The 21,372-nt window shown below is 37.9% G+C and overlaps 3 protein-coding genes across 5 annotated transcripts in view; all 3 read right to left on the bottom strand.

The window, feature by feature from the left end:
* The window catches only part of hoxb3a (homeobox B3a), a 51,514-nt gene extending 31,538 nt beyond the window's left edge, over window positions 1–19,976 (bottom strand). For 2 of the 3 annotated variants that reach the window (XM_051106021.1, XM_051106032.1), the window contains exon 1: window positions 19,538–19,976. The gene's annotated coding sequence lies outside the window, so the exon portion shown is untranslated. Of the gene's footprint in view, window positions 1–99; window positions 675–19,537 lie in introns of those variants that run through there. The other variant, XM_051106022.1, reaches the window with a different exon arrangement.
* Window positions 7,376–10,584, bottom strand: hoxb5a (homeobox B5a). The gene is made up of 2 exons (XM_051106037.1): window positions 9,410–10,584; window positions 7,376–8,785 (listed from the first exon to the last, which is right to left on the bottom strand). The coding sequence occupies exons 1-2, from the start codon at window positions 9,987–9,989 to the stop codon at window positions 8,538–8,540; spliced, it is 828 nt and encodes a 275-aa protein (XP_050961994.1). The 5' UTR covers window positions 9,990–10,584; the 3' UTR covers window positions 7,376–8,537.
* hoxb6a (homeobox B6a) lies at window positions 12,167–14,314 on the bottom strand. Its single transcript, XM_051106039.1, has 2 exons — window positions 13,795–14,314; window positions 12,167–12,743 (listed from the first exon to the last, which is right to left on the bottom strand). Exons 1-2 carry the CDS (start codon window positions 14,222–14,224, stop codon window positions 12,487–12,489), a joined length of 687 nt encoding a protein of 228 aa, XP_050961996.1. The 5' UTR covers window positions 14,225–14,314; the 3' UTR covers window positions 12,167–12,486.
* Window positions 19,977–21,372: the final 1,396 nt, after the last annotated feature.

Raw genomic sequence — 21,372 nt, 5'->3', positions numbered from 1 at the left:
CTCTCGCCACAGTGTGCGCGAACACGTGGTCCGCCCAAGCAAACACCTGCAGAAGAGAGCTCGGCGATATGCAAATGAAGCGCCTTTTTCTTTACTTACTTTTTTGACTCTGGGTGTTGCACCTCTCATTTCGGTAGTCTCTCGGTCATAGCTTCTCTCCTTTGCCGTACACGGTCTTTGCAAGGGACTGTCGCCGCTCCAAAGCCCCTCTTTTCGTTTCAACCGTTCCTGCGAGTCCCTCCGTCTGAACCCCCCCTCACTCCTTTCTCCAATGCCACAGGTTTAGCCCGTGACCTCGCCGTGATACCTTTGTGTGCTCAACTCCCTCTCATTTCCGTGGGTCCCCTCGAGCTCCTCTTTAACATCACGCGACGATAACAGACAAGCGGACATTAAAACATCCAAGCAAATCTTCAGCCGACTCAAGAGCTCAGAAAAAGCAATAATAAGAAAAAAGCTCCGAGCCACCAACTTCGACAGCGGGAGTCATCGCGCTGCATTTTTCGTTTTGACGCTTTATCTTGCTGGCAACAACAAGGGGCTTTCCCCACACATCGCAGCCTTCTCTGTCCTAAAACAACTAAAAATAAAATGCACGTTAGCCTCGAGCCGCTGCGAGCTCTACAATACCACTGGGCGATATAAGGCATTTTGTTGTGGACTCTCAAGTTTTCATATTAATCTCGCACTTTGGCAGTCTTTGTTAAACAGCGAGGCGTGTCACGAGTCCCAGTACATTTTAATATTTGTTAGACGCGCTGACCTCCGGTTCACCCCTTCTCTGGGTCTCTCCCACTCTAAAGTTCTATAGTAATGCATGCATAGTTTGCTCGCTCATATTGAATTGTGCCCAGGTCATTACTTTGAAGAAAAATGGCTCCAGAAAGGGGGTCATTCAAAAAGGCTTTATAACCCACAAATCAGTTCAACCATAGAGCAATTCTTTATTTCCCTAGTTGTATTCAGAGCACTAAAGGAGATAGTCAGCGTGTATCTAAAAGTCCAGAATATACAAACGACTGCTTATTACACACACTTATAAATGTGCATTTAGAATAGAGCACTATATCTACGCAATTTTTAATTCTTTAACAAAAATAAATAAATAAATAAATAAATAAATAAATAAATAAATAAATAAATAAATAAATAAATAAATAATAATATAAAAAAAATGTGTGTCTGAAAAATTAAAATACATTGTGTACTCGAAGGGTAACGACCAATGTCTTTTAAAAAAAAACGATCCACATTTTTAAAAACAAATTATGTAGGCTAAATAATTGATGTATATATTTGTTTGTAAATATATTTCTACAGCGGTAGATATCGCCAAGCGAAACCTGTTAAGGGGCGATAACGTTCATTAAATGGGAACATAGAATAATTAAAACAAAACCCTCGATACATATGTGTATGTATATATATATATATATATATATAGAATATAGAATGAGGGTACGACACTGCCCAGCAACGGCACATGTTAGGATGGAATGGAAATTAATTCAGTGAACTCTAGCTGAACTCCAAATGGGACGAGTTTTCTAATATAATTATTCACCACTTACGTACGTTGTTTCTGAGAATACCAAGTCGTTCAGCATCACATCATCCTGACTCACCACCATTAGTCCAAATGTTCGTGCCAATAAATTAATATTCATGACCAAATTATCAATTGCCCAGTTTCTCGGCACTTTTTCAACACTAACATATAGTTTTCTTGCTATTGCTATGTGTGTGTGTGCGTGTGTGTATATATATATATATATGCCCACACGAAATAAACAATATTCATGACAACAATAGCAATATTCATCTCTTTTTTTCTTTTTAGAGTTGATAAAATATGATACATTTGATTAATTGAAAATGAGTTTCCTAAGAAAGGGAAATGTGCTTCCTAAGCAAATTTCCTTTGTTTATTCACGACTTGTCTACATTTAAAACATGTAAACAAAATACCGCAGGTGGTCTTCCGTTTCGTACGTGCTGAATGTGATCAACAAACAAAAATGCGGAATACAATACGCCTTCTATCAAAATAAAAGGAATGGCGGCGCTGAACTAATTTTATTTCTTTCGCAATCAGAAAAAGAAAATATTTTATTTGCGGGGCATTGAACACGCATTTGGCGCACTCACAATCACAAGCTCAGTCACGAACAATTAGTTTGCTGTTTCTCTTTTAAAATGTAAAGATATAACTATCTTATTTCTTAAATATATTCCCGTGAATATTACGACATGATAAAGTCTCGTCAGAAACCCTATATGCAAGCTTTAGTTGTAGAATTAAAATTATCGTGTTAGACAAAGACATTTTCACAATTCACATAAATGGCCTTGGACTTACAAGATAAGGAAAGTAATACATAATAAAATAAAAAAATAAAAGAATGCGTTTTTAATAACATATTTTAACACAATATATTTCATAACAGCAACACTGCTGTATTTTGACAGGTAACTGTCGAACTGATTTTAATGATTTTACTACAGTTTTTTTTCCAAGAGTCACGTTTCTAAAGTACACGAATAAATCAAACGATCTGTTATATTTGCCTTTGACTGGCCTTATTTGTCTAATAAACAAGCTGCCTTTTTACAAAATGCATGAACGCAATAAGCAATGAAATTAATCTCAGAACAAACTACATTTTAAAAAGGTTCGCAGTGCAACATCAGGCCTTTTCGTCGATGCCCTAAACCTCGGGAATCGATTGTCTTTTTTTACTCCCCAACACACCCTTTCGCGGGAACGTGCTTTGTTACAAAGTCGGTCTTCTCAGTTCTGCTCTTTCTATCATTTTTCTAATCTTTTCAAAAGAGACAGTCTGAAACCCCTCACTCCCCCTCTTTCTCCTTCTCCCACTTTGCCATTGACATCCAGCGATTGGTCAAGCGCAGTGAGTCGACAGCCAACGACCGAGTCACGCACTACGTAAACTTTTGACCCCTGAACTTTCTGACCCCGCCAAATCTCGCGCCACTTCTAACGAGACTACGTTCACCTTCTCTCGCTCCTTTGGATTTAACGTAGACAGAGTGAGAAGGGAGAACAAGCCAATCTTGTGCCGAAGCCATAGCTCTATGCCTCCTGATTTACGACAAAAGGATTGAACTAGGCTGCTTCACGATGTAAGCTTCTATTGGCAAAATGCTCTATCCTATAAGTACCATTAGTTAGCACCTTTCAGATCACGAAAAAAACTACGAAATCTATCGGATGGGATTTAGGATAGTATTGTATTTTGTTAACTGAAAGCGCGTATTTCTAGATGTTTCCAAAAGCTTTAGTCTTTAGAACAGGGCGACAATCAGAAACCAGCAGCCTCAGACATCATGATCTTGGTCTAAAGCGGGCTCTGCTGGCGACGGAGGAGAGTTACATCTGAGAAAAATCAAACTCGTGCATAACGTCTTGAGGAGAAAATATGTGTATTTTTATACATTACAAAAAGATGTTTATAAAATAATTTTCAAATAAGACGCGTAAATATATATTCGCTCTATCTGATCATTTAAAACAAAATACAAAAATGTATATAAAATGTATAATTGGACTTATTTGCTCTAAATATTGCCTTACATTTAATTTAAATTTGAGAAAATTATCATAACTTTAGTTATGATTTGAAGTTTCATTCGAATTATTTTCTAACAATTAGATGTTATAGAATAACAAGGTTAGAATATTAAGGTTCTTATTACAAATATCAATATTGATGAATTGTTGTTCGTTATGCAATTGAATGTTTTGTTAATTTATTATAACCTAATTATGATTTGATGTATATGTAATGTATTTAAAATAAATAGTAATTTTATAAATAACTAAATAAATAAATAACTAATTTTTAGTCTTATGTTTCACTTTAAGAATTGTTCAAGTAAATGAGTACTTTTTATTATACTTTATACATACATAATAATTGAACAGCCTAAATATTTGTAGTATCTAATGAGAGTTTTTCTATTATCGAACTCGGGTCATTTTCAATAGGCTACGTCTTAAACGGTTTATATGAATAATCCGATATAATCAATCTGTGGCTTAGTGGTTAGCCAAGATATGGCGAGCGGGCGACGCGAGTTCAAATTCTGCCGGTCCTGTTCACCCTCATTTTTCCTGTTCTCTAAATTTCTAAATTTAGACAGTGTCAAAAAGGCCAACAGAACATTTAGAAAACACCACACTTAAATGTGGGATATTTTTGTTTGTTGTTTTGGCTTTAAATTGAATTAAATATTCAATACAAATGTTGAAAATAGAAAAAAAAAAAAAACAATGGTATGAAAACATTTTCAGTCAAGATTGCCATTTTTAAGACAAACATCGCGTAATTTTGCTTTATGGACACGTTGTATTGTTTCGCGCTTGCGCCTTCCAGCAGCTCCTGTCTGCTGACCCCTGGATGATCCCGTCCCTATGCATTATGGATGAGATATGCCCGCAGATTGCCCCTATCAATATGCAAAACGCATTAGTCTTAAAATTGCTATTTAAACGTTCGAAATTGCTGCGTCTACATGGTAGAGGCTTCATTGAAATCATAGAAATTGATTTTTAGTACCAGATGCTCAATGGACAGAGAATGCTGGAAACTTTATATTGAAATGTCCTGCTAAATAATTTCTCTGAACCTCGTTACATCAATAAAAAGCACAGTAATACCGAATAGTCGTATATGTCTTTGGGCTAACCTTCATAGACCACATAGACTGTAGTCTTTGATCCCCTGAGTTTGTGTCAAAACGTATCACACACACCCTGCAAATATTTCTCTGACGCACAAACACACCTAGAATTAACGCCCAGTCGCCTTAGTGACTCACAGCACATATAAACACTCAAGGGAAATTGCTATTCCTCATTTTGCATTGTTTTGTATTTGCATTGTATGCTATAAGTATGGACCTCGATTGTGGTTGCATCGACGCTTGTCTTTTTAAGTGACTTTCTAGAGGAATGCGCGCATTTTTTTCATGCAGGCCTCCCCAGCCCTCCCCGCTCATATCATTAAAAAGGAAGCTGATGAAAAATGAAACGGTAGCCCTCGACTCATGCTCGCGACCACAATTTCGCCTTCCTGTTTACGGCCTGAAACTTCCTAACTCTGTTGCTCGGACATACCCACACACGCATACACAAACTTACTCTCTCTTGTGCGCGCCCTCACTCCCTCCTTCTCCCTCTTTCTCACACACAGAAATGCCAAATGGAGGGCTATAAAATCTGTAACACTCATTGAAAGTAGGCTGTAAAACACCCTGAAAGCTTAACATTTATTATTTTCGAGGTAATGTTGATGTTAAACGCAGAGGAGCAGGAAAGAACCAAACAAGTATTTGATAAGAAAAATAAGCAGAAGCATTAGATTTTCGATCTTTTGCAACTTGTTTTCTAATAAGGGTTAAGGTCTGGCTAAAAATAAATAAATAAATAAAAAGCCGGTCCCGAAATCAATGTGCAATATATTGTATTACATATACATATATCCTTTTTTTCAGTACCGTTTGTAATTAAATAATGTGCTATTTAGAGGGTAGTTTAAATAGTTTAAATGTCACTTGTATTAATATCCATTGAATGATTAAATAGATTATTAAAGAGTATTAAAGAGTAAGAGACGAAGAATATGTGGATGGCGTTTTAAATTCACAATGTTAACTACTGAGTTTTGCATTATTATGCTTTGAGCCGGAATCCTGGTCAGGTTACACGCTCTAACCGTAGTCACGGCAAAGTTTGGTAGGATTACAGGACATAACAATTAATACCAACAGTAAAGTCTTAGTTTATCTGTTGCTACAGATAAAAAAATAAATAAATAAATAAAAAATATAGCAAAAGGTCTTTCGCGCTGCCTAGAGTGTAATATAATCATTTACAGTTTCAAAACTGTATACTTGAGTTGAACTCGAACTGACCTGCGGCGACAAAAGTGCTCTGACAGAACAATCAAAAATATTTATTCAAAAAGTATAATTATACTGTAGGAGTTTCTAATATTATCGTAGCTATTTGTCTGTGATAAACATATAGTTCGATCATAGCCTAACCAAATACTTTCCTCCTGTTGCCCATTTAAGAAAGTACTACTATGTGTTCCTTACGCGCTTCCTCCCTGAAAAATACAGGGGCGGGGAAGGAACAAAGCTTTGCTTGTAGAACCTTAGGGAGGCATATTGTCATATTGTTGTCTGCGTGTGTGTGTCTGTGTGTGTGTGAAAAAGAGAGAGAGATCTAGGGAGATTCATGGTTTTCACCTATTTCACAAAAATTGTTCAGCCTAATGTGCAACTAACAACTATTAAAAAAAAAAAAAAAAAAAAAAAAAAAAAAAAAAATGGAAGTCTTTTCGAGAAAACAAACAACACTTAAATCTATTATTTACACACACACACACAGATATATATATATATCTAAGAATATATATATATATATATATATATATATATATATATATATATATATCGAAGAATATGTTTTTTCGCTTTTTAAAAAATAAGATAACCAAAGTTAGTATGCTAATTCTATTAGAAATATACTTGTGTACATGAACCCTTGTGATAACCACGTTAGCATATGGCACAACTAATATCTAAGGACCTCTTCTTGCACTCACAGAAACAAAATGATTGACACTTCTACTTGAGACATACCCCTCCTTTCCTTCCCACATCTTCCTAGATCAAATCACCGGCCAATGCAGCCTTAAATTGAACTTACTTTGACTCTGCACGGTCCACTATCCATATTTCCGCCTCCAAATGAGTAGAACCGGAGAGACATTGCACCGACTAGACACTGGCACTGTAGTGGCCTACTGGTACGCTCTTCCTCTCACAACTGACCCTTTAGAATCCCCTCGAAGCAGTTAAACCGTCACTTGCATTCTAGAATGTGAAATATATAGTACATTGTCAACTCCCCAAAACCATAAAACTAACTTTATGGACCCCACGTGACTTTTGAGAGCCAGTAAGGGGTATCTGTCTGTGGCCTGGGCGATTTTTACGATCTAACTTCAAGATAAAACGCTCATCCGTTTGACATGTAAATGTCATAGCTACTTTTTGTATAGTTTGGGCAAAGGGAAAAGCAAAATTACAAAAGGCAAGTGGCCGATGGTACACTGCGGGGACCTCCACTCGGCTCTCAAACTTAGAGGTAGAGAAGAGTTTGGCACGCATGGTAAGTTTAAAGGTTCAGTGCTTGTTTACTAGGACGCAGAAATACAGGGGTATACACAGTAGAGCGTTTGTAAATTATATAAACATTCTGGGAAATGTATGTTGTTTAGAATTAGCTGGACTATAGAAACGTCTTTTAAGTCTTGTACACGCCAGGTTTTGGTGAATATTTCTCCTGATGTCTGTTATCGCTTAATAGTAATGACATTTTAGCATTTTGCTATTAGTGTCCAAGTTGAGTGTGAGCTGTCAGTATACAGTTCAAGGATCTGCACTGTGGCGTAGCGAAACGTTTCTCAGTAATTTAAAGGGCCGTACAGCATTTTGAGTTTCAGAGAATATTATTAGTGTGTAATCGATAACTGTCAACCACTGACAAGAATCAGTTGTCTCGTTTGTGTGTAAATTGAAGAATTGTCAAGAAATGTATTAGCTTTGAATATGAGGAACTTTATTTTTTTTTACTCCAAGTTAAACTACAAACAAATACAAAAAGCTTTTTGGCAAAATGCTAACAGGCAGTTCGACATGACATTGCTTTTTTTTTTTTCTTTTTTTTCTTTTTTTTTCGTTTCCACACGTTTGCCGTTCATTCTGCCTACTACAAATAGCCAACTGATCACAATAAAAATGTTCAATATGTACATCCTTTTTGGAACATAAACATGATCCAGTAATATACAATTACATATTTGGAATACAACTATACACACGTATGAACGGGTACAAGAATCTAGTGAGGACTATTTACAATTTTTCTTTTTTTTCCCAAAAATAATAGAAGAGTTTGAACACATGACAAATTCAATGTGATTATTTAGACAATGATTAAACAGAAGACCATGAAATATACAGAGGCTTCTGCTAAATTTACTGCAGTCACCACTAAACTAGAGCTTCACTTCATACAAGGGCAGATGCGTTTCTAAGCTGTAAACTCAAAAGGTATACACGTGTATAGGTAAATAAGTTATAACATTTAAGAGCTCACATGCTAACTCTCAAGAAAGCATTAACATAGCACTTGACACATAAACAATATTCATAACAAGAACAACAGGCGGTATATTGATAGCTTCTTTCCCCTTCAGTTTTATTTACTTGCCAAAATTATAGTCACCATAGTATTAAAAGAACAACATATGAACACTAATTTTCGTTTCATTATAGCAGTACCACAGTAGAATTTTAAAATGCCTAAAACATCCATAACATGCCGAAAGGTGCCGCGATGTACAGTACTCTGTAAGTAATGTTTTGAGACCTATTTTTCATCTCGTTTTCCTCGTGATTTTCTTTTGCACACCACGTAGTAGGACTTGGGATACATACAACTATGGCTGGAAAGCGCTACCTGCGGTAGCCAGACTCATGCTCTTCAGTTTATTGTCCTTTTTCCATTTCATCCGCCGGTTTTGGAACCATATCTTAATTTGACGCTCTGAGAGGCATAGAGCGTGGGCTATCTCTATCCTCCTCCTTCGGGTGAGGTATCTATTGAAATGGAACTCTTTTTCCAGCTCTAGCGTCTGATAGCGGGTATATGCTGTTCGGGCCCTTTTGCCGTCTGGTCCAGTCATATCTGAATAATGTGGACAAAACGCAAAGGGGAATAAAGATTAGCGAGACTTGACCTGCACATCATTTAAACAACAGTTTCCAACAACTTTTTGCTATAGATACACATGGGTGACACGATTTACAGCTGGACGTGTACAGGGAAAACGCCAAATGGTACACTGCACAGCGCCTCACTGTAGGCTCATGGCGTTTGTTTTTGTTTCGCTTTACTTCTTAAAACCTCAATATTTTCTAGATGCAACACATCACCAAACATTTACGTAATTATTAAATGTATTCGTTTTTCTCCGCCGCTCGTTTATCCATCCCACTATTCTAGCCTTTTATCCCGTGCTCTTTCTCGCCGTTTTATTACCGGTTCTCCAACACTAATCACATTCCCACACACCATAAAGCTGAACTTTTCACAGAAACAACAACTTGTAAACCTTCCTGCCCTCTCTTCCACCCCGCTCCCATTCTCTCCTCTACAGTTTGCGAGGCTCCAAGCTTGATAGATTTATGACACTTTCACAGAAATCTAAAATAAAGGCTGTTACTGACGCCACACTTGAATTAAAATCAGAACAGAACACAATACGCATTCGCTAACAAACAAAGAGACGTAAACATAATACGTGTGTACCATGGCTAATATGTAGTTTCCTCATCCAAGGGAATATTTGGGGAGCTTGGCCATCGGACGTCGCCGAGGTAGTAGAGGTTGCCGTGGTCTCTTGCTTCTGTTGTGTCCGGGGTGCAGAGTTGCTCGCTCTGTGCGACGCCTCCTCGGTCTCAGAAGAAACGCTGGCCTCGTCGATTTCTGTGAAATGTGTGTTGTTGGTTAGATTATTACCCGCAGTGGTGGTGCTTTGGTCGGAAGGGGGCGAAGAGCCTTTGGGTCCAAGGCTTTCGCTGTTGGAACAAGGCAGCGGCTCCGGAGACGCGAGCGAGCAGCTTGACGGCTGCCGGAATCGCGTCTCCGGGGCTGGAGACTGGAAGACCCGGGAGTTGTCCCCAACCGCCCCAAAGTGGCCAGTGCTGGTTGAACGATTGACGCTTAGGTCCATTCCATTGTAGTTGTAGCCGTAAGAGCCTGAATGCATGGTGCCGGAGTCCCTGTACGAGGCGTTCATAGCGCTGCTGCTAGTTCCATAATTTAGTAACTGATAGTCAGGGCCATTTGGGTAGCGCCCTGAGAACGAGTTTACAAAGTAAGAGCTCATTTAGGTTGTTTTAGAGGGCTTGATTTGTAGATCTTGGTCGTTATAACGCTGTGCTTCACGATTTATGATGTATTAATGAATTATAGCAATGCACTGTACTTCGTTTTTGCTATGTATGCGGCCAAATATGGGGGTGGGGGTGCGTTTGAGAATCACGTGCTTTTGTTGACCAGTCGTAAATTCTCACTGATGACTTCAAGAGGTAATTCATGCTCTATGGTTACAAATGATGACGAGACGGGGAGTCGTTAGACTCGAGTCAACGTGTTCCTCCCTTTGCAGGGATTTGCTGCATGTAAGCGGACAGCGTCACCTACTGGGAATGAAATTTATTGCACGCTGGAAAGATATTTTCAGCGCTTAACGCTGCTTATTTCTCTAAAATGGAAATAAAAATAATTTTCTTTGTAGTTTGTTGTGATATTAACAACGTTTCGTGTACTTATTGACCCTTAACACATACAAACATTACCCAGAATTTATAATGCGTAGGCTACTTGATATGCAGATATTAATATACAGTTAAATGTCACATCATTCCACATAAAACAAAAAGAAATGAAACAATTATATTTTGAACATGTTAAGAATATACTAAGATTTAGTTTTCGAAATTTGAACGGTTGTAATGGTGTGAAACCCTACGGCTAAACTAGTAATTTGAAATTGTACTTTATGTCAAGTTATAATAATGATAAAAAATTAAGCACTAATGATACCAGTGACTACATGAAATATGTATACCATATTAGTTCCAAGTTAAGGAGGGGGATTAAAACAAATTATATTTCGCTAATTTCGAATAGCTTCCATCGTTAGTCTCACCGCAGATGTATTTTTTCAAACTTAAGGAGCGATGTGACTTTTTAGTAGACGTGTTCCAAAGATGAGCTCCTTACACACAGCAGATTCTGTGAAGTGAATATAAGGAATGCGAGATGGTAATTTATGTTTCAAGATGATATATGGTTTGTTGACAAAACGCCAATTGCTGCTTCATGTATGTGCACGATGTAAATCTGTACTAAACTTCCATGCCCTTTTGATTACGTTAAAGCCGGAAAAAGGACCGTTGAAATACCTCAGATCAACATTTACACTGACATTTTAGCAACATTTTTGATGCTCGGAAAAGTGCAGAATTTAACATATTTACAATATTCCAGCCTGCGAAGAAGCGTGAAGTCCATCCATTGTGCTCTGTGAACATACACATGCATAGATGCATATATACTCTGCTTTTCATATATAATTTATGGTTTGTCTGTAGAAAACATCTGCATTATTACTTTATAACATATACCATGTTATACTATGTTTTTACTATGTAAATTACGTACATAGTAAATTGGTTTTGTATTTTTTTTTTTTTTTTTTTTTTTTTTTTTTTTTGAAGAGGCAATTAGGAACCTCCACCTGAAAATTTTGGTTTATTGTCGCTTAGCCCTCCAGGCTGTGTAGTCTCTCAGGGTGAGTGACCAGCGCCGACAGGTCAGCTTTCTCCTTTGGTTATCTATTAAAACCTGCTGAACCTTCTCACCTCTCGCTTTGTAGGAAGTATTTTGGAACCAAGTGGGCAACGTTCGGCCTCTTAGTAGTACAAAAAAGCGAAACCAATCCCTAACTTTTTGGGCTTTGTACCTGTCTAATGAAATCAGAAAAACACGTGACCACTATTTGTACTAAAATATCATATGCACACTAATAAATGTCTATGTATATGTATATTTACATATTATCCGGCAGGTACTGAAATTTCATACTAGTAACGCATAAGGGCGCGTGTTTATTGCGCTGCCTAACAGACTAAAGTTGCGGTGAAGACTGTATTTCTCATTACATCACCTGGGTAAACTACTTTAAAAAAAAAAAAAAAAAAAAAAAAAAAAAAGGTAAAGCATACAGGTGTTTTACTGCAAAAGGATTCGTCTTTTTCCTATGATCGACCGTCATCATATAGGTACAGCATGACATGATTTGTTTTTATTAAATAACAAACAGAACGTACGTGGTATATATATATATATATATATATATACACACACACATACATATATACATGTATCTGCTTTGTTTCTACTATGTATCTAATATGTTTTTCTACAATATCTAACTGCTTTGCTTTTCACCCTTTTCAAACTTACAAAAAAAATGAAAGATAGAAAAACGTTTTCCGTACAATGGGAATTTATTTTTATTTATACACAGCTTAAATATAAACACGAATATGACACAAATTTCAAATAGCTTCGTTCAACATGGACATTTCAGTCATAAGAGCAAATCTAAAGTCAGAGTAAGAGCGCACTAAACCACATGTTTTAAACGTCATGTACAAAAGGAAAGAAATCACAAAAGAAATTACAATTATGAGTTAACAGGAATGCTACAGTTGCTAACATGATGGAAAGTCTTCATTTGTGTTATTACAGAGTGGTGTCTGGTGCCCTCTATGCAATAGTTTTCTTTTTTGGGGGGGATTTTATCGTTTAAATTTTCATTCTGTCCTCTTCTCCTCCTCCTCTTCGCCACTGGTTTGTGAACAGTTGATCAATTTGTTCTCTTTTTTCCATTTCATTCGCCGGTTTTGGAACCAAATCTTTATCTGACGTTCTGTCAGGCACAGTGCGTGCGCAATCTCGATGCGGCGTCTTCGGGTCAGATACCTGTTAAAGTGGAACTCTTTCTCCAGTTCTAACGTCTGGTAGCGAGTGTACGTCTGACGACCCCTCCGGCCAGCGTTACCGAAGGTCCCTGTCCATGAGATAAAAGAGAAAAGTCAAACATTAACACCGAGAGCGTGTTTATTACAATGATAAATGCGTCCGGAGAAAACAACTCGAGGGTGACATAATGACAAGAAACACTCAAGACAGTGTGAAATTTATGCACCTACAACACAGTCCACAACATCACACATTTTTGCTATTTTGCGTTTTCACCATATTCAGATATGTTTTAAATATGTTTATTATGCCAATTTTGTCCTCATTTAAACCCTTGTGCGGACATATTAAGAGGTCTAACAGTTTTATTGCGATGAGGGGAAATTTCAGAGGAAATGTGATTCTCCTTATTTTCGTGACAGATATAAACAAAAGATACTGGTCTATTTATGTGCTGCATAGCAAACTTTATATCTGAACATAGACGCAATACGTCCAGTAATAGTTTGAGCACTTGTCAAAGTTGTGTTTGTGACATACTGCATGTCGATACTGCTGATCTTTTTTTATTTTTAAACATGAAACCATTGTTAACGGGCAGGGCTAGTAATGGTCAGCGAATAAAATCAAGTTATAAAAAAGTCACCGACTATTCAGCTTCTATTATCCTTTAGAGTTTCTCTCTGTTTCACGAACTATTGCATAGTCTAACCATAGGCTATATTTTGTGTTTTCATATTGCCAAGTAACTCGCGATTGTTCGTATCACAAGATGGCACAAATAGCAACAGATGTGTCAAAACAACAATAGTCATTTTGCTATAAGACATACGGTACTACAACAGCTCTTCTGTTTATAATTAGACAAGCTTCTCCAGTGATTTAAATGTGAGCCTTGCGGCGAACATATTTCTAAATGTCCTCCCTCAAAAGCAAGTACAGTACATATGAGAGATTTCACAGAACTTTACAGGAGTGGCTTTGCTTTCAGTATGACACTATGGTGGAGACGAGCGTATTTGCACTGTATGGGCTTCCGGCATTGTACAGTGAAGCTGTAAGTCACGTATAGCACGCTCTAGCTCCGTCTTTATTAGCGATGAGAAAAATGAAGGGTGAAAAAGACAACATGAACTCACCGTTACACGAGTTCATCCGTTGCATCCAAGGATAAACCGGCGCTGACGGCTTCTGTTCGTCGGCCTCAGGGTAGATGCTTTTCCCCGTCGACCCCGTGCAGTCTTGCTTGCGATGATCCTGACTGAGAACGAACGAGTGCTCCTCTATGCTGGCGAGGGCGCAGGCAGGGTCCTTTTCCCTGTAGAAGCTTGCTGTCGCATAATCGCAGGGACCGGCGGCGGTTGTCCTGCCGTAGGCACCGTTCGCTTGCTGGTAAAAGGAGGATGGGTACGCCTTCTCTTGGACACTGGAACCTCCATAAGCAGCACCGGGATAGTGTCGTAAAGGGTCTGTGTATCCGGAGGAATATAACGGTATCTGTCCCAAGAACGACTCCTGTCCTCCGGGCAGAGTCACAGGGAAAGTTGAGTTTACAAAATAGGAACTCATTGGGAGGGTACGGCTCTTTTGCTTGGTTTATGATTTGTTGTGTTTTATAGTCCAAGTGGTTTAGCTATTAGTAGTTTATCGGAGATTGGGTTTTAGTTGGGGGGTTGGGGGGGTGTTCTGGGTGGCTATGTGCCAGTGCGGGACAGAGGGAAACCGTACCATCTGACCAGCCACTGACCAATAGCGAGCGGACGTGCCTGCAAAATAGCACCCTTGAGGGGGGCTGTGATTGCACGCGCCGGGGGACCCCGGAGCAGAGAGCTAGCTCTTTTTTTTTAATCCCTTCACCCTTTCCGTACCTTCCAATGAGATTGCACAATACGAATCACATAGGAATTTTAAAACGCTAAATTGAATACATCGACACTTTGTGCCCCCACATACAGTGGTCTTTGGTCCTATCATACCATTGGACAATAGAGTGTCAACATACAAGCCCTGGAGTAGCATATTTTCCAAACAGACATTATTCCGTACAACATTTGATAATTTTTCATCCTCCCTTATTTATATTTCAAATATTTGCTGGGCCTTATCTCACAAGTAGGTCACAATAGATAAAATGACATACTGATGATCGCGGCTTCATCGCTTTTTTCATCACTGTAATTTCATAGTGATTTATAAATGGTAAACGACGTGTTAAAGAAAACCAAAGCCTATATATAAACAGTGCAAAGTAAATGAGCCTGAGCAAAACTATTTTACAAAATCCAATAGGTATGTTGTTGTATATACAAAACTGTTTTTAAAAACATTTAATGATAATTCAAATTATTAAATATTAATTTTGACACATGACAGTACAGATATGTGAAAGACACGTGCTGTCCACAGTTTTTTGATGTGTGTGTGTGTGTGTGTAACCTAATACATATATATATATAATAGAAATAACCTATATATATAATGTGTGTGTGTGTGTGTGTGTGTGTGTGTGTGTGTGCGTGCGTGTGCGTACCGTATGTAGAAGTCTATAGAAAGAGTTTTGTTACATTTATTTTTTATGAGAATAAAACAGCCTCGGATTTTTTGACAGAATTTCGCACAAGATGTTTCCACCTTTCCTTAAATTAATGGTTTGAGAATGCCAGCAAATAATTCAGCAGTGTTTTAGCTTTTTGTCGATGTTACGCTGCACCGGTCGAGCGTGTGTGTTTTTCATTAACCAAAAGTACAGTTATGGTGGCCGGGTATCCTGTCGCTATACGACCAGTAAACCATTTGCGGCACAACAAGTGGATATTTTTAAAGGTGGCGCACGGGGGGTTGCGTGCATTTTACTTTCATTTCGGTTTCCTTTGACTAGGATGCTGCGTTTCCTTTCGCATTGCATAGTTTTCTGCTAACGGAAAGTATCTATTGTGTTTCCATTTGTACAAATGACCAAGGGGGAGAAGGGCCCGGTCAACGTTTGTTAATTATTAATGAGCAATAACTACCATTACACGTTCTATAAATTCTTAACCAAGACATCTTAGTTTGTGATAGCACAGTATTTAAACGTAACTCAAAATACAAGCGTGATACTCTATCTCCAAAAAGCTTATGCTTTATTCTTAACTTCATTATTATTCTTCTATTTTACAGGTATTTTCCTTCTCGTCGAAGAACTACCGAATCCAGCGAGACGACTGGATTGCAATGGACTAATAGATAGACAACTTCTCCGGAACATCTCCGGAAGTCACTTATTTAGTGATAAGGAGTAAAAGTGAAAAATTTTACCCCGTTTGGACATTGAGTTACGTGGTTTGATATTATTTATTTATTTATTTATTGTCAGGTATGCTATAACGTTCTGTAAATTCCCCCGAGTGTGGAGCATATGTGAGTATGTCAAATGTGCATTAATGAGCATTATTAATACACGTGTGTGTAACTTTTCTAGTGTGTTTATATGATGCATATGTGAAAAATAATTTATTGAGTGTTGTATCGAGTGTATTTTCATTGAATTGTCTTTTTTATTTTAAATTGATATTTTTAAAATTAATACATGTATTTAAAACTGTACAAAGCGCACGTTCATATTAAAATATATATATATAAAGAGCTCACGAGTTCACTGTCTTGAATGCTGGTGTCAGACATTTGTTATAATTACTAATTCTTGAAACTGAACAGTTAAAATGTCATACAGGATTTACACCAAATGCCGTGTCTCCGTGTACAATATGTGTTTTAACATAAATAATTGAAGGTTTTTGAGGCTTCCTTTAAATTTACGGTAAGTCTGTGGTTGCCGCTTAATGTCATATATGCAGCCTTCACCCGCTTTAATTTCATTTGAGTACATTATTTTCGCGCTTTGAATTTATGGCACGATAATTATACAGTTTATCTACTCCCCCTAAATACCGGAAGGTCAGTCAGTAAAATATTTTATTTATGTGCGCTGTTTGTACATTGTAGGTTAGTATATACAGCAATCTTGTTAATCAAGTTTCACAAATGCGCATGCATTTTACAGTCAAAAAGTCGGGGGAGGGGGATCCGCAAACTCGTCTTAAAGTGTACCCCGATGTTAATGTATAAAAGCTCTTCTCAAAGCAAAGTGCAAAAAAGCGCGTCTAAATGGGAAAAAAAATCCGAGAACTGCGTGTTAGACAACATACAAAATAAATGGAAATGTCCGTGTCTTTATGAATTAGTAAATCAAACACGTTTAATCTTAAAAAAAAAGTCATTTTTTAATGAATTTTTATATCCATATCAGATTTCACTAATATCATGAGCCTAACGGATAAAAGCCTTATTGATTTTCAGAAGCTGTGTCAGCCACTCATAACAAGGGATTTCTGAGTATGTGGATGGTTACAAAGCCTTCTGCTCTGTTTCCAACAAAAATAATGATCATTATATTTGTTAGGTTTATCAAACAATAAAGCGTTTTAATTTTACTTTAAGCTGCATTAAACAGGTCGTTTATATTTATGTTAACAAAAAAATTTAAAGTCCGCCCTGTAATTATCCATGTTTTGAAACAGCATAAATCACTGTGGTAATAAATGCGGGACCAATGCAAATAAAAGGAGAGCGTCTGTACTTTTCACATTATGAAAACTTGTGTCTTGTGACTGAAATTGCTTACAAATGATAGTCCTTAAGGTGCAAAACGGCAGAGCCGTCAAATATACACAAAAACCAAGAGACAAACCATATCACACATTCGCTCTTTACGACATTAAACAGGAGTCATACAATCTCCAAGCAGTCCCTCCTCCCTCTCACTTTTCCCTCTCTCTCTCTTTCTCTCTTTCCGGTTACTATGCCCACTACCAGTCCAAATAAACACCTATTGCTTGGAGTATGTACTTCCTTAAGAGAGAACGCCAAAGAAATAAAAAGGTCAGCATGACTTTAAAAACTGGCGAAGGATGTAAGTTTTGGCTAGGGCGCACACAGGTCGGTTCGCACTCAGGCCTCGACGCACTTCATTCCCTTTACAATGGAATAACCTAGGAGTAGTCAAATCCTGATATTCTGGATGTATTACAAGAAGCAAGGGAACAGGGTAGAAGGAATATAAGCCCTTCAGGCCTCAGTTTTTGTGTGTGTGTGTATGCCACAAATCTTCCCCAAACGCAGACACTTCAAAGAGCAGCAAGAACAGCTAGGAGAATTTACAGCCCCTACATTCTTTTACGTTTCACTGCCACCGGGCCGAGAACCCCTCCCTGTCTTTCCTGTTATCTGCGGCTGCAATGTGTGCTTTACTGCATACAGCATTTAAGAGGTTTTATTAATATTTAAAAGCTAAAGCACACATCTGTTAGTGAGTGGCAAATGCTGGTGTGACTTGATAAAAGAGGGAGAAAAGATACTGCGTGCACACAGTCTCACAAACACTCACAAAGCAATAAAACGTGCTTTAGAAGAACACTAAAACACATTCTCACACTGCCATAAAACGTCACGCGCTCGCGTGCACGCGCGCGCACACTCACACACACACAATACAGCAAACAAATGCGCACTGTAATAAATCCTCTCTCTCTCTTACACGCTCACACACATATACCCAGTGCAATAAACACACCCTCTACTATAAGCAGTCTGTGCTGGCAAAATGCAAGAACAAACACTAGATGGCGCCAGATAGCGGGGAAATGGCTTGTGTGCTGGGATTTGTGTCAGCAGCTCTCAACAACAACAAGCTGACCGAATTCTTGCACCTAGCAAGATGAAATTAGGAAAACACCGACCAATTGAATGCACATGGAAGTTTTTGATAAATAAAAAAATACTGAATATTTCGTTATTCATAGTCCATTGGATGGATATTCTGTAAGACTGTCAGGCTCTGGGACAGAGAGATGATAGTTCTCAGACATGTGAGATATATTCCAAACAATTTAGTAATTACAGACAAGTTATCTTAAAAAAAACTGAGGCATGCATGGATAGAAAGACAGACAGATAGACATAACTAATTTCCCACATTATTCTTGCCCCATACAGTCTATACCATAAAATGTTACAGAAAACGAGCATGTGAATAAATGGACAACAAAATTCCAGGAACGTCAGAAATTTGGACGGGATGGAATAGATTAGATGAGAACCGAGAAAGAAAATAGCCAATACCTAGCAGAGCCGCGAGGAATCATTACCTTCCTCTCACAACAGCCCGGTAGAATAACCTGGAAGATTAGTTCATCTGATCTGGAAGTGAAAGACGTCCTATGCAAAACACAAAGAGACCTCTGGCTATTTTGGGTATTTTGAACAGAACCCTGACGATTCAAGTGAGGCCTTCAAGTATCATTATATTTTTTGGTTTATTTATTATTAGTTTATTTATTTTTTATTGTTAGTTTGTGATTCAAGGCGGTATGCATCACATTTTATCACATGTATACAACTTTAAATGTGGCACGGAATAATATATCAAGCATTACACTTAATAAATGACCCAGGGATATAAGGCTAAAATCCGATTGGCAAGGCAGCAGCTTCTTCAAACCTCGCCCTCTCGCCGCAGCCATGACTGCGCTCCATATCATAAATACAGTAATGCAGTGGAAAAGCCGAAATCAGCACATCTGAATCTCTGTAAATGCACACGCCATGCATTAGGTCTAAACACCCCAACGCTGAACAGAAGAAAACATAAGGACAGGCACCAAAACGCTTACGTCTGCTCCACCCAAGATGGAAATGAATAATTGGATTTAGAGAAGGTGTTTACTAATAAGTCGCGCCTGTACAGCTTGGAAGTAGAGTATGTCCATCCAGTGCGCATGATTAGGCTTGGTCGAGCTCTTACCTCAGAGAAACGATGCGGTTGCGAGACAATGACAGACTTACCTTTGTTGATAATTCGTCACCCAGCACCAGGACAGAGAGGCGCAAACCTCTCGCCGTAGCTCGCTCTCGGTAAGTCCTGTTGCTCTTCTTGGTCCCGCCATTAGAGCGAAGCAGTGAAAATGACAGCGGCACCACAGCTTCCATCCGTTACACTCGCTTTAGTCAACGGGAGTCAGACCCCCGTATGAAAAATTAGATGAGACCCTACTGCGTGTCCAGATCTCAATAAAGACTCCATCGCAGTGGTTATCCCAATCACAGGCGGCCACATTAGCATAGCAGAGCGGAGAGGAGGCTGTTCTCTCCCTGTTCATTCTGAGAACATCAGCCTGAACAATGCTCTCCGACTGTGTGAATTTTCAGTGTTGGTCAAAATACACTACAAAAAATAGAGCAAGAACCTTTAAGGAGCACAGTGAAGCTACATTAAGTGCTGCGGCCAAAAGAATGCTGCAATATAACCACTTGGGAAATCATAAAAAGTTCATGTTCACGGTTACTCGTCCACATGACCATCCTCGGCCAATCCCAGGACCCAGGCACTCATAAAGTTCTATCACAAAGTTGTAAATTTTCATAAAACAACAAGGAATTTATTGCATTTCTTCATGACTGTTTTAACAGCAGTAGCTCTGCCGTCGCCATCTTTTTCCCTATACAATCGCAAAGAAAAATTTCGTATTTTCGTGCTTATTTTCATGCACTGCTATACTTAGACTAACTGAAAGGCGTATTAGTCAAACGTGAAAGAGAATAGGCTTGAACATATGATATTTGTGTTTTTGAAGCCGAAATATAACACGAGTGCGGTTTGATTATTATTATTTTTTCATAAATGTTCATAATATGAGGCAATTCAGCACGGATTAGCTTTAATTTAAAATGAAACTATCCAGCGAATCAAGCAAGATCAGAGATAGCACATTGATGCTATAGGTTTACGGTGCTATAAAATGGTTAGTTTTAGGTTTTTTTTGTTTGTTTGTTTGTTTCGTAGTATCTACCTCAAGAGAACGTATTTGCTATTTTTTTTAATGTTCGAGCTGAGGATAAACTACGTTAAAAGCAGACTCATAATGTCGTACAGTAATATCAAAAATAGAATTAAAAATAGAAATAGAAATTAGAATTAGTCGATTAAAAAATAATAAATAAATATTTTTATATTAATTAATATTGGAAAAATAAAACAATCTCAACTAAAACAAAAAGACAGTAAAAAAGAAAGAGTGAAAAAAATGTTATTAACAATATAGTTGTTTAAAAACACATTTCAGAAGGAAAGATGTACAACGAAAATAGTTGCAACGTTATGGCATTAGTGCAATGCTCAACCCTGACAGCTTAAGCGAGATATACACAGCACTAAACTATAGATGCGAGAAACATTCGCAATGCGACAAAATTTACGTTATTAAAAAGCACAAAAAAGTGAACAGCACTGAAGATTTCGGTGATTTGCTTAAAACAAAATAAACATATTAATTACAAATACGGGTCACTTATAATATTACAGATTTGTCTAAATCGGAAAAGGTATTGTCACCAAAAGCTTAACTGCTTCTGCGAGATCTAAAAACAAGAAAAGACCAACCGTTTTCCCATTCTGCAGATTTTTTTGTCCCTTTTATGGCGTTTCCGGCTTTTTTATTGATGCACTAAACACATTAGTTTACAACCCCATAATATAAACGCCTTCTTTTGGTCTCACACGAATACAGAACCTGTCACTTCTCTACGAGGACTCGGCTTGACCGAAGGGGGAAAAAAAATTAGTCACAATAAACGAAAACTGTTGTAATAATGTAGACGAAAAACGACGATGTCACTATAAT

The sequence above is a fragment of the Labeo rohita genome, chromosome 3 (assembly GCF_022985175.1).
Source record: "Labeo rohita strain BAU-BD-2019 chromosome 3, IGBB_LRoh.1.0, whole genome shotgun sequence".
Classification (NCBI taxonomy): Eukaryota; Metazoa; Chordata; class Actinopteri; order Cypriniformes; family Cyprinidae; genus Labeo; species Labeo rohita.
Note: the sequence above shows the minus strand (reverse complement) of the source record. Positions and strands in the feature narration are given on the sequence as shown.